Consider the following 12,250-nt stretch of genomic DNA (forward strand, 5'->3'; position numbering starts at 1 on the left):
CAGAGCTGGGCACCACATGTACGTCACAGTCCTGCTCCAGAGAGGGGCAAGGCCCATGTGTTCAATTGGGACCAGGCACTATCAGAGTCCGAGGTAAAAGTATTACCACTGAGCCGATGTTTACACAAATATGAACCACTGGTCAATAACATTGAAAGCTAGCTTTAAACTGTGCAAGCTCGCTTTAAGCAGTGCTTGAATTTTGGGCCTCCTGCTGATTGTGCAACTCATGATAGCGTGGTTAGAGATGGTTGCACACAGAAATCATCAAAATGTGCAAGCAGCACAAACATGGGTGAGTTGTTTGCATTCAATCAATGGCTTGTTTCAATCAAATTTCGATCAATAGTTAAGCTAGGCTAGTGTACTGCAGTTTTAAAATTCTGAGCTGCATTTATACATAGGTTGTTTGTTATGCTTGCACCTTATAGTGTACAGTTTGGTTATTTGGACTGAATCCCCAGGATTATTTAATGAGGGAAATTGAATTATGGATTTTTAAATATTACTTGCATGTGTCAAGGTATGTAATATCTAAACAAGATGTTAATGGTTATTTGTTAAGGTGTGTTGTGTTAAAGATACACCATTCTATATATGATCATTCTTGATAACACCTTAACATTCTGTTCATCATCAACATATTCTATAATTTCATAGTCATTCCTTTCCTTCAGTTTGCCTGTATGCCGGGTAATGTTTGACACTTGTGGTGCCAGGTTGATACAAATTTTCAACTGATTGAACATTGAAGGCCGGATTTTCTGACTCCTTGGACCTTTAAAAATGGCAAGCAGGGCCCGGACCAGGAAGTCCCACCCCCATATGGGGCCTCATGGTTTGATGAAGCAGATAAAAATACTCTTGATGGGTGAATATGGGTGAATATTCATGTGATGTCATGATCTGAATTTTTGTATATCCTCTGCTCCTCAAACTGGTGTAGGTTAGAAAAGAATTATACTATCTGTTCATGCGGTTTCAATAGAGGTTGTGTTGACATTTTCGAAGAGATCTTATCATGTCATTTTCAAGATTTGGTTGAGTTTTAAAAGTAGAATTCATTCCAGCAGGAGTTTCTGTGTTCACAGTTTAACATGTCAAAAAGACTATTAAAAGATTAGCTGTTTTGATGTGGGATATGAATAGAAGTTTGTTTGTGTTGATAAGAGATTAACCACTTGAGATTTAAAAGCTGTGAATGGGTTCCATGAATGGGAGTCACTGCCAGAAGAGTCAGAATGAGAGCTGTATTAGATTGTTAGCGATTTATTTTATTAATTACCACATGGCTTCTCAGGTCTTTCCATGATGGATAATGAGTGAATGGCTGTGGAGGTGCATGGAATATGAAGGGGAAATACAGCACAGAACAGGCCCTTCGGCCCACGATGTTGCGCCGAACTTTTGTCCTAGGTTAATCATAGAATTTTGGACAATTTTTCATGGCCAATCCATCCAACCTGCACATCTTTGGACTGCATTAATGAACTGCATTAATTGATAGGTCATCTGGTATAGACTAGGAAAGGCAGTTCTTGTTCTATGTTCTTGCAGTTTCAGTAGACCCCTTTGTTTCCATTTGAAAGGATTTATTTTGACAGCTGGGGTAATTATGAATCGTTCGCTGAGTTTCCAAACCTATTGTAGTGGGGCCAGTGAGTCAATATGATTGACAGTTTTCAGAGGTTATTGAAGGATTTTCTGTCTCTAATGTGACTATTGAATAAATGTTTGGTTGCATTTAAAATAGATTGACCACTCACAAGGATTTAACTGTTTTTGGATGGGTTCTTTGAATGAGTGTATTTTTCCAGTTTCGAGTGTGTTTGATTGAGAGCTCTATTAGATTGTTATAACATTTTTTTATATCCATTTCAAAGATGTAGCTCCTGAGGTATGCTGTAGTGCATACTGGGTGAGTGGCTATAGAATATAAATATGGTGCATGGTGGATGTGAGAGGTAATGGAGGGGGGGGGGGGGGGGAGAGACAGGGGTGGGGGGAGGGATGAGGGGCTGACATTCATTACAACTGGGCTGCTGGCTTCGCAATCTGTCCACCACCATTGCTACCCTGTTACTGCCTCTGGAGGCTGCAGACCAGAATCCAGCTAGCCCCCACCTCCCAGGAACAAAAATATAGTGGGTGGCAGCCACCTTGCAGGCGGGTTTGAGAGTCGGGAAGTTTCCCGACTTGACCTTTCCATCTCTTCAACAAAAATCGAGCCCATAATATTTACTATCATAAGAGGTCACAAATTGTGACATGGATTCATAAAGTACTGTGGCCGTGATTCACCGTTTCGCTGACAGTGCACTCATGCAAGCGGATTTCCCGATGTCGTGGGGGTGGCCACAAGGGGCAGCAGGGTAGCATGGTGGTTAGCATAAATGCTTCACAGCTCCAGGGTCCCAGGTTCGATTCCCGGCTGGGTCACTGTCTGTGTGGAGTCTGCACGTCCTCTCCCTGTGTGCGTGGGTTTCCTCCGGGTGCTCCGGTTTCCTCCCACAGTCCAAAGATGTGCGGGTTAGGTGGATTGGCCATGCTAAATTGCCCTTAGTGTCCTAATAAAAGTAAGGTTAAGGGGGGGGGGGTTGTTGGGTTACGGGTATAGGGTGGATACGTGGGTTTGAGTAGGGTGATCATGGCTCGGCACAACATTGAGGGCCGAAGGGCCTGTTCTGTGCTGTACTGTTCTATGTACTGTTCTATGTAATGGGAAACCCCATTGGGAAACCCCATTGGCTGGCTGCTGGGATGGAGGATCCTGTTGCTGGCGGGGGCCCGCCGCACCAGAAAATGGGTCTGGCGGGATGAAGAATCCCGCCCTATATTTTTATGATATAGCATTGCTTTCTCAACGGAGATTTAGCTGGTTTTGCACAGTGGGCAAGGGAAGAGCCAGTGAATGCAATTATATCAGATGGTATTGATTTTGAATACAATATTTGGAGCACACCAGCTTCCTCAGTTGAAATTGCTAATGCTGTCCAAACAGTTTTCACAAGGTTTCAGCTGTGTGGAGTCTGCACGTTCTCCCCGTGTCTACGTGGGTTTCCTCCAGGAGCTCCCGTTTCCTCCCACAGTCTAAAGATGTGCAGGGAAGGTGGATTGGCCATGATAAATTGCCCTTGGTGTCGTAAAAAAAAGGTTAGGTAAGGTTACTGGGTTACGGGGGAATAGGGTGGAGGCGTGGGCTTAGTAGGATGCTTTTTACAAGGGTCGGTGCAGACTCGATGGGCCCAATGGCCTCCTTCTGCACTGTAAATTCTATGATTCTATGATTCAGCCTTAGTTTCTTATCCTGTTTCTGTTGGATTTTCTGACTTTATTATATCTTATTGCCTCCCAGAATATTACGTGGAGATATATAAAATGAAACAACAGATAGCTTTTTGATTCATTGTGTCAGCTCGTGCTTCAACTGGAACAATCTGCTCTAATCCCATTTCCCTGCCCTTTTCCCATATATTTTTCATCTCATCTAATTTGTTATTAGTGATGTTGTTGTCACTGCCTCACTGATCATTTGGGGTAAAACAGCCCAAGTTCTAGTAATCCCTTATAGAACAGTACAGCACAGAACAGGCCCTCAATGTTGTGCCGAGCCATGATCACCCTACTCAAACCCACGTATCCACCCTATACCCGTAACCCAACAACCCCCCCCTTAACCTTACTTTTATTAGGACACTACGGGCAATTTAGCATGGCCAATCCACCTAACCCGCACATCTTTGGACTGTGGGAGGAAACCGGAGCACCCGGAGGAAACCCACGCACACAGGGGGAGGACGTGCAGACTCCACACAGACAGTGACCCAGCCGGGAATCGAACCTGGGACCCTGGAGCTGTGAAGCATTTATGCTAACCACCATGCTACCCTGCTGCCCCTAATGTGTGTTCCCTTATGGAACACACATTCTGACTCTTAGTTTTAGAAATTCCTTTGAAGTAATAGATGAAAGGGTAGCTTTTCCCCAACTTTGTAAAATCATATTCATAGTTCTCCAATAAAGATTTCTATTGATTTAAAATTTACTTAATTTTCTAGCCATAACATCAAAATACCCAGCAACCTCATCTTTGCAAGATCCTCTCAGAAGAATTTCACATATTCCTGCATTCCTGGGATGCATAGTGTGATTATCTGACCATCAAATACATTGAAATAGAAAGCATTCAACAATATTGCACAAGTCATTAACAGCCATTAAAATACACTTTTAGTAATGAGCTGCTCAGGCTAAAAGTAGCTGTTAACTGATCATTTTTCAGACTTCTCCCTTTCTCCTCATTTGAAGGCGCTGCCTCTTGTTGGGGCACAGTCCCACTTGGACTGGCAATCTCTACCACATCCCTGTATCCCCTGTTCCCAGGTGGCTATATGGGGCGACAAGGTAGCACAGTGGTTAGCATTGTTGCTTCACCGCGTCAGGGACCCGGTTCGATTCCCGGCATGGATCAATGTTTATGCTGATTGTGCATCTTCTCCCTGTGTCTGAGTGGACTACCTCTGGCTGCTCCAGTTTCCTTCCACAAGTCCTGAAAGATGTGCTTGTTAGGTGAATTAGAGTTCTGAATTCTCCCTTAGTGTACCCGAACAGGCGCCGTAGTGTGGCAACTTGGCGATTTTCATAGGAACTTCATTACAGTGTTAAATGTAAGCCTACTTATGACACTAATAATGATTATTATTATGATTCTTATTTTACATGCATGAGCCCAGATAATGTATAATCTTACACTATTTAACACACAGTGAATCAGAGCCAATGTTCTCAAAAAATGACCCAATCTGAGTGCTTTCAAGCAGAATACATTAGATCACAAACTATGCAGGAGCATTGGCTGAATTTTCCTCCATCTAGCCCATGGACATTAAGGCCAATTCTAACAATCCAACTGCAATATCAACCAAAACCAACTAACATAGCATTGCCAAATATTGGACATGGGAACAAAAGGTTTGGGTTCTTTAATGCTATACTGCTAGATAATTTTGCACACTGGTGAGCATTTTTTATGGATATCGTTAAAGCAAATCCTATATATTTTCACAATTAATTTAAGGAGAAAGCCTCCTATCGAAGAACGGGATTGATAAATCAATATTCGAATAACATTCCATCTAAAATTGTTAAAGAAATAGAATGATTTCAGATGTACAGCTGATGGACATAATGAGCAGTTGGAGATTTTGCAGCATCAGCAGCAATGCATTATAAGTCTTTACATTCTTCCTGTGGCCAAAATTCCTTCTGCAATCTCTGGGAAGCAATTTTGAAGTTAACAAGATGGCCGAAGGTTATCTCTATTTTTATCTTGAAATGAAAATCGCTTATTGTCACGAGTAGGCTTCAATGAAGTTACTGTGGAAAGCCCCTAGTCGCCACATTCCGGCGCCTGTCCGGGGAGGCTGGTACGGGAATCGAACCGTGCTGCTGGCCTGCTTGGTCTGCTTTATAAGCCAGCGATTTAGCCTTAGAACATAGAACATAGAACAGTACAGCACAGAACAGGCCCTTCGGCCCTCGATGTTGTGCCGAGCAATGATCACCCTACTTAAACCCACGTAACCCGTATACCCGTAACCCAACAATCCCCCCATTAACCTTACACTACGGGCACTTTAGCATGGCCAATCCACCTAACCCGCACATCTTTGGACTGTGGGAGGAAACCGGAGCACCCGGAGGAAACCCACGCACACACGGGGAGGACGTGCAGACTCCACACAGACAGTGACCCAGCCGGGAATCGAACCTGGGACCCTGGAGCTGTGAAGCATTGATGCTAACCACCATGCTACCGTGAGGCCCCCACGGCCTTGTGAGCTAAACCAGCCCCTCCTGTAATGTCGATGAATAAATAAATGACACAGTATATCATATTATTAGAATACCGTTGTAATGGAATAATACCCTTGCATTATTAATTAATGACAAGTTATTTCGGTTTAAGTGCGAATACTTGGCAGATTCCGTGGCATTAAAAAATTGTTATGGGCCAGGGTTTAGTGAACCCCAAAGTGTATCATGGAATTCACCTGACCCACAACTTTTAATAGATTGTGGTATGGGGAGCACACAACCCACTCTACAGGTGTGGTACAGCAGAAATGGAAACAGATTTTTTAAAGCAAAACAATGTTTATTCTATGAACTCAAGTTAACCTTTTTAAAACATGCAGTGAACAGCTTAGCAACCATCAATGCAAATACAACCTCCAAAGAATACAACACTAAGTAATGCTTACACTTTCCTTTTAACACTCAGAAGACTTACAAAAAAACATAACCTTTAACAGAAGCAGATCAGGTTAAAGTCACTACTCAGAACATTTATAATTCTGAATACACCAAATGATCAAGAGATAGTCTTCTCATGGCAGAGAGAACAGCAGTGCACCTGCTTTGTCTGGCTTCAGCTCTAACACTGAAAAACGAAACCAAAAAGACACAGACACACCCAAGATTTTCTCAAAGTGAAACTAAAAAAACTTTTTAGTTGGAATATTACGTACTGGAATGGCCTCTGGAAACCTAGTAGATACATTCATTATAGTCAAAAGATATTGATTCCCACTTTCCGTTTTAGGAAGCGGTCCTAGGCAATCAATTAGGACCCTTGTAAAAGGTTCCTTAAATGCTGGAATGGGTATTAAGGATGCTGATTTTATCACTGCTTGAAGTCTCCCTATCACTTGACATGTATGACATGATTTACAAAATTTAACTACATCTTTATGTAGTCCAGGCCAATAAAAATGTTTTTGTATTTTAGCTTGAGTTTTCCTTATTCCCAAATGACCTCCCACTGGTACCTCATGGGCAGCTCGCAACACCTCCTTTCTACACCCTACCGGCAATACTACTTGATGAAACTCTGCCCACTTTTCATCCGCCTGCATATGTAAAGGTCTCCCATTTTCTCATCAAGACATCACTTTTACTGTAATAACACTCTGGTATACACACAGATTCCTCTTCCGTGTATGCTCACTGATACATCCATTTTATTTCTACATTTTCTGTTGTAATTCCGCCAATTTTCCTGAACCAAAAATATCCGCCTCATCCTGCACCTGTTCTTGTTCTTTTTCAACCATCTGATCAAAAATCGTTTCTGATAATTGCACTTCAACTTCATCGTCACTCTTTGAATTATCCTCTTGCTTTAACCTGTGACTTTGCGACCTTGTTCCTAAATAATCCGGAAAAATCCCAGGATATTCGTCCTTCAACACTTCAGTTGTCTGATTTTCCACTGACTTATCAACCACTGTAGGCATGACTCCCACCTGCGATCCGGCTATATCATTACTCAAGATAAACTGTATTCCTGGACAAGATAGTTTCTCTATTACTCCTACTACCACATCACCACTCTTCACTGGACTTTCCAACCTTACCTTATGTAATGGTATCTACTCTTATGTAATCTACTCTTCTCACCCTGAATTCCACATATTACCATCTTTTCTGGCAACACTCTTCCCAAACTACATAACTCCTCATCTCTTACCATTAAAGATTGACTAGCTCCCGTATCTCTTAAAATTGTGACTTCTTTACCTGCTCCTCCTGACACACATGAGTAAACTTTACCCACACAAGTAAATTCTTTAAAGAGATCTGGCACCTTCTTATCAATCACCTCTTGATCAGGCTGTACAATCATTTGCACCTCCTTCGCTTCACTTGGGCTTTCCTCCACCACTTTAACAAACCCCACTGTCTTATCCTGTTTTACCACATCAGCCTTCTCAGTGCTTTTCTTCAACCACCAACACTGTGACTTTACATGGCCAAGTTTATTAGTGAAAACATTTGAAATTTTTCATTTCTTTTCCACCCTCCTGGATTTCTTTTTTAATCTGAGGTACACTCTCCTTATTATCTTCCATCTGATCACCTTTACCTTTACCACTTGAGTATTTCTCATGTCCCCAGTTTATATCCATCACAGGCTGAAACTGATGTTGGAAACCAATCTTTGATTTATGAACTAATTCATAATCATCTGTCATTTCTGCTGCTAACCTCGCAGTTTTAACCCTCTGCTCTTCCACATGAGTTCTCACTACATCAGGAATTGAATTTTTAAACTCCTCCAAAAGAAAAATTTCTCTGAGTGCTTCATACGTTTGGTCTATTTTCAAAGCCTTATCCACCTATCAAAATTACTCTGTTTGATCCTTTCAAACTCCATGTAAGTTTGACCAAATTCTTTCCTTAAATTTCTAAACCTTTGTCTGTATGCATCAGGCACGAGTTCATATGCACCGAAGATGGATTTATTCACCTCCTCATGCGACCCAGATACCTCCTCCGTTAGTGATGCAAACACTTCACTAACCCTACCTACCAGCTTTTTTTGAATCAGCCATCTCATTTGTTTAGCTACCTTCTCAAATGAAATGAAAAAGGCTTCTACCTCCTTCTCATCAAACCTTGGCAATGCTTGGACATATTTAAATAGATCTCCACCAAGCCTTTGACTATGACGCTCTTTCTCACTATCCTCAACACTATCATCCAACTGTACGTTTCCCTTTACGCCTGCCAATTTTAACTGACTGTCATGTTTCATGGCCATTTTCTGAAATTCAAACTCTCTCTCTTTATCTTTTTCCCTGATCTGTATCTCCCTTTCTCTTTCTTTTTCCTCTCTATCTCTTTCGTATTCAAGCTGCTTTAATTCTTTCTCATGTTCCATTTGTTTAATTTGTAACTGAATTTTTGCCATTTCCATTGAGTCAAACTGTTTCTCAGGCAGCTTTTAATGCTTAGCCACCACCATAATTACCTCATCTCTTCGCATTTTGTCAGGTAATGTTAACTGCAATGTTTTTGCCAAATCTAACAGTCTGCTTTTAGTCTCTGTCCGTAAGGTACAGCGTGTGACCGTCTCCACCCCCAAAAATTTCTGAGCCTCTGAAAGAGCCACAACACACTCCCTACTTAAACCAGAATACCACACCTGAAAAGCAACCACAATATATTCACCCCTCACTGTCTTTAAGTTCACTAATCCAATAGATAGTCTTTTATCCCCCTCGAGCCCCGAATTTGTTATAGGCCAAAGTTTGGAGAACCCAAAGTTTATCATGGAGTTCACCTGACCCACAACTTTGAATAGATTGCGGTATGGGGAGCACATGGCCCACTCTACAGGAGTAGTACAGCAGAAATGGAAAAGTATTTTTTAAAGCAAAACAATGTTTATTCTATGAACTCAAGATCTAATTCAAGAGCTGACTATATGGTCAATGGAAGAGTCCTGGGGGAAATTGATGTACAGAGAGATCTGGGAGTTCAGGTCCATTGTATCCTGAAGGTGGCAACGCAGGTCGATAATGTCGATAGAGTGGTCAAGAAGGCATACAGCATGCTTGCCTTCATCGGACGGGGTATTGAGTACAAGAGTCAACAGGTCATGTTACAGTTGTATAGGACTTTGGTTAGGCCACTTTGGAATACTGCCTGCAGTTCTGGTCGCCACATTACCAGAAGGATGTGGATGCTTTAGAGAGGGTGTAGAGGAGATTCACCAGGGTGTTGCCTGGTATGGAGGGTGCTAGCTATGAAGAAAGGTTGAGTAGATTAGGATTGTTTTTGTTGGAAAGACGGAGGTTGAGGGGAGACCTGATTGAGGTCTACAAAATTATGAGAGGTATGGACAGGGTGGATAGCGACAAGCTTTTTCCAAGAGTGGGGGTGTCAATTACAAGGGGTCACGATTTCAAGGTGAGAGGGGGAAAGTTTAAGGGAGATGTGCGTGGAAAGTTTTTTACGCAGAGGGTGGTGGGTGCCTGGAACACTTTGCCAGCGGAGGTGGTAGAGGCGGGCACAATAGCATCATTTAAGATGCATCTGGACAGATATATGATCGGGCAGGGAACAGAGGGAAGTAGATCCTTGGAAAATAGGCAACAGGTTTAGATAAAGGATCTGGTTCGGCACAGGCTGGGAGGGCCGAAGGGCCTGTTCCTGTGCTGTAATTTTCTTTGTTCTTTGTTCTCAAGTTAACCTTTTTAAAACATGCAGTGAAACTCTTAGCAACCATTATTTCAAATACAACCCCCAAAGAATACAACACTAAGTAATGCTTACGCTGTCCTTTTAACATCCAGAAGACTTACAAAAAAACATAACCTTTAACAGAAACACATCAGGTTAAAGTCACTACTCAGAACATTTATAATTCTGAATACACCAAATGATCAAGAGATAGTCTTCTCATGGCAGAGAGAATAGCAGTACACCTGCTCTGTCTGGCTTCAGCTCTAACACTGAAAAACGAAACCAAAAAGACACAGACACGCCCAAGATTTTCTCAAAGTGAAAATCAAAAAACAGAGCCAGAGCTCAGCTCCATCCACACCCTGACATCACTGCAGTAACATAAGCAGCCAAACATTTCTTAAAGCGACATTCTCGTGACAGTATTCATTAATGAAAATGATGTTGCCTTTCTCTGCTTCAAACTGAATTTGTAACCATTATGAAAATTAGGTAACTGCAGGTTAAGATGCAGTAAGCTCCCCTTCATTTAAAAAAAAACATAAAGCCAAAGACTAAAATTGATAAATGACTGAAAATGCATCAGCACTTTTTACATTATGTACTTTCGATCACTGAGGTGGAACAATTGCTGCAGTTTCTCTGCATAATCTTCCTGTACAAATGACAAATAGTTATTCAACTGACCAGAAAAGTTTAGTGTTGAACACCACTGAGATGTTCTCATATTCTGTTATGAAGATGAGATTTGATGGAAAATTTATTCTGTGATTGATCGATGGCACAAGATGCACACGAAGGAATTTGTGCAAATAGAATGCTGCAGATTTTGGAGTATGACCGATTTGTCCTGGCCTAAGTCTGTTATCAGAGTGACAGAAAACACGATAAATAAGTGTAACCTTCATATCAGCATATGATACATTGTCTGCTCCCAAAGTGGAAGCAAGATCTATGGGCTACAGGAGTGTTTTTCTATTAAGTGTTTGTGGCACAGTAATAGGCACAGAAAAAATTGCATCCTATGGTCTGTGCGCTGAAATGGTTGGAGCACAGCCATTTAATCATTAATCACGGGGTGGTCCTCGGCTGCACAATTTTCAGTACCCATAGCCAGGGCTGTGTTGAGAGTGAGCTGGCATGCTGCTTTACTGGCTGCATTGCCTCCAGGCCGTTTTGACAGTGGTGGAATCAGGGCAGGCAGAGGGTAGTTGATGTGACTCAGTTCAGGGTCTGACTGAGGTAAATTGAAGGAGAGTGACGGGGGTTTTCGAGTTAATTTTCACGAGTGGGGGTGAATTTAGGTGCCAGGAGGTGAGCACCCAATATGCCAGGAGGTGAGCACCCAATACCCAGTATGGACCAGCACCACAAGTAGGCCCACAGCACTCTGATGTCTTGGATGCAAAGAGTAGCCACACAGCATCGTATAGAGTACATTCCTCAACCCACTACCCCTGTCCCCCTCTTCCCCACCACGGTAACCAGGCTGTTGAATCTACTTTTCAATAATAAGATGGAATTATGCCCCCATGGGTCTCTCCTACCTTCCCTTTCTGCTTTTGCTCTTGTTAGTCTGGAAGGCCTTTTGGCCTTCCAGTTCCGAGAGCCTGCCCACCACTCTTACTTGGATGGATAACTATTTCCATACAAATTAAGGGGGTGCCCCTTTGAAAATCCCAATGGGTGACTGTTTCCCTCTCCCCCTTTCTGAGGATGTGATTGGGATATGGGAACAGTCCTGACCATTCTTTTCTAACCTGGTATGAAACTTTGGCCACCTTGGAATCTGTCCCTATTGTACAGATGGAGGGCATTTGACCCATCAAAAGTGCACCGACCCTCTGAAAGAGCACCCTGCCCCCCCCCCTATCCCCAGATCCCTGTAACCGCAGTTAAGCTGCACATCTTTGGACACTAAGGGCAATTTAGCATGGCCAAGCCACCCAACTTGCACATCTTTGGACTGTGGGTGGAAACCGGAGCACCTGGAGGATACCTGCACATACGTGGGAGAACGTGCAGACTGCAGACAGACCCCAAGGCCAGTATCAAACTCTGGTACATGTTACTGTGAGGCAGCAGTGCTAATTGCTGTACCACCGTGCTGCCTTATTGTGTTTGAAATGAGTTGGACATACAGTTTGGTTGAAAAACTTCCAAATGATAAGAATCCAAAAGGTACATTTTCTTTATTTTCATGCTGCTTTCCTGCTCC

General features: G+C 42.5%; 1 protein-coding gene across 1 annotated transcript in view; it reads left to right on the forward strand.

The window, feature by feature from the left end:
- The first annotated feature begins 246 nt into the window (after positions 1-246).
- The window catches only part of myo16 (myosin XVI), a 650,273-nt gene continuing 638,269 nt past the window's right edge, over positions 247-12,250 (forward strand). The window contains 1 exon segment of the mRNA XM_038818242.1: positions 247-295. Within this exon segment, the coding sequence (XP_038674170.1) occupies positions 292-295 (4 nt within the window). The 5' untranslated portion in view covers positions 247-291.

This window comes from Scyliorhinus canicula, chromosome 14 (genome assembly GCF_902713615.1).
Source record: "Scyliorhinus canicula chromosome 14, sScyCan1.1, whole genome shotgun sequence".
NCBI lineage: Eukaryota > Metazoa > Chordata > Chondrichthyes > Carcharhiniformes > Scyliorhinidae > Scyliorhinus > Scyliorhinus canicula.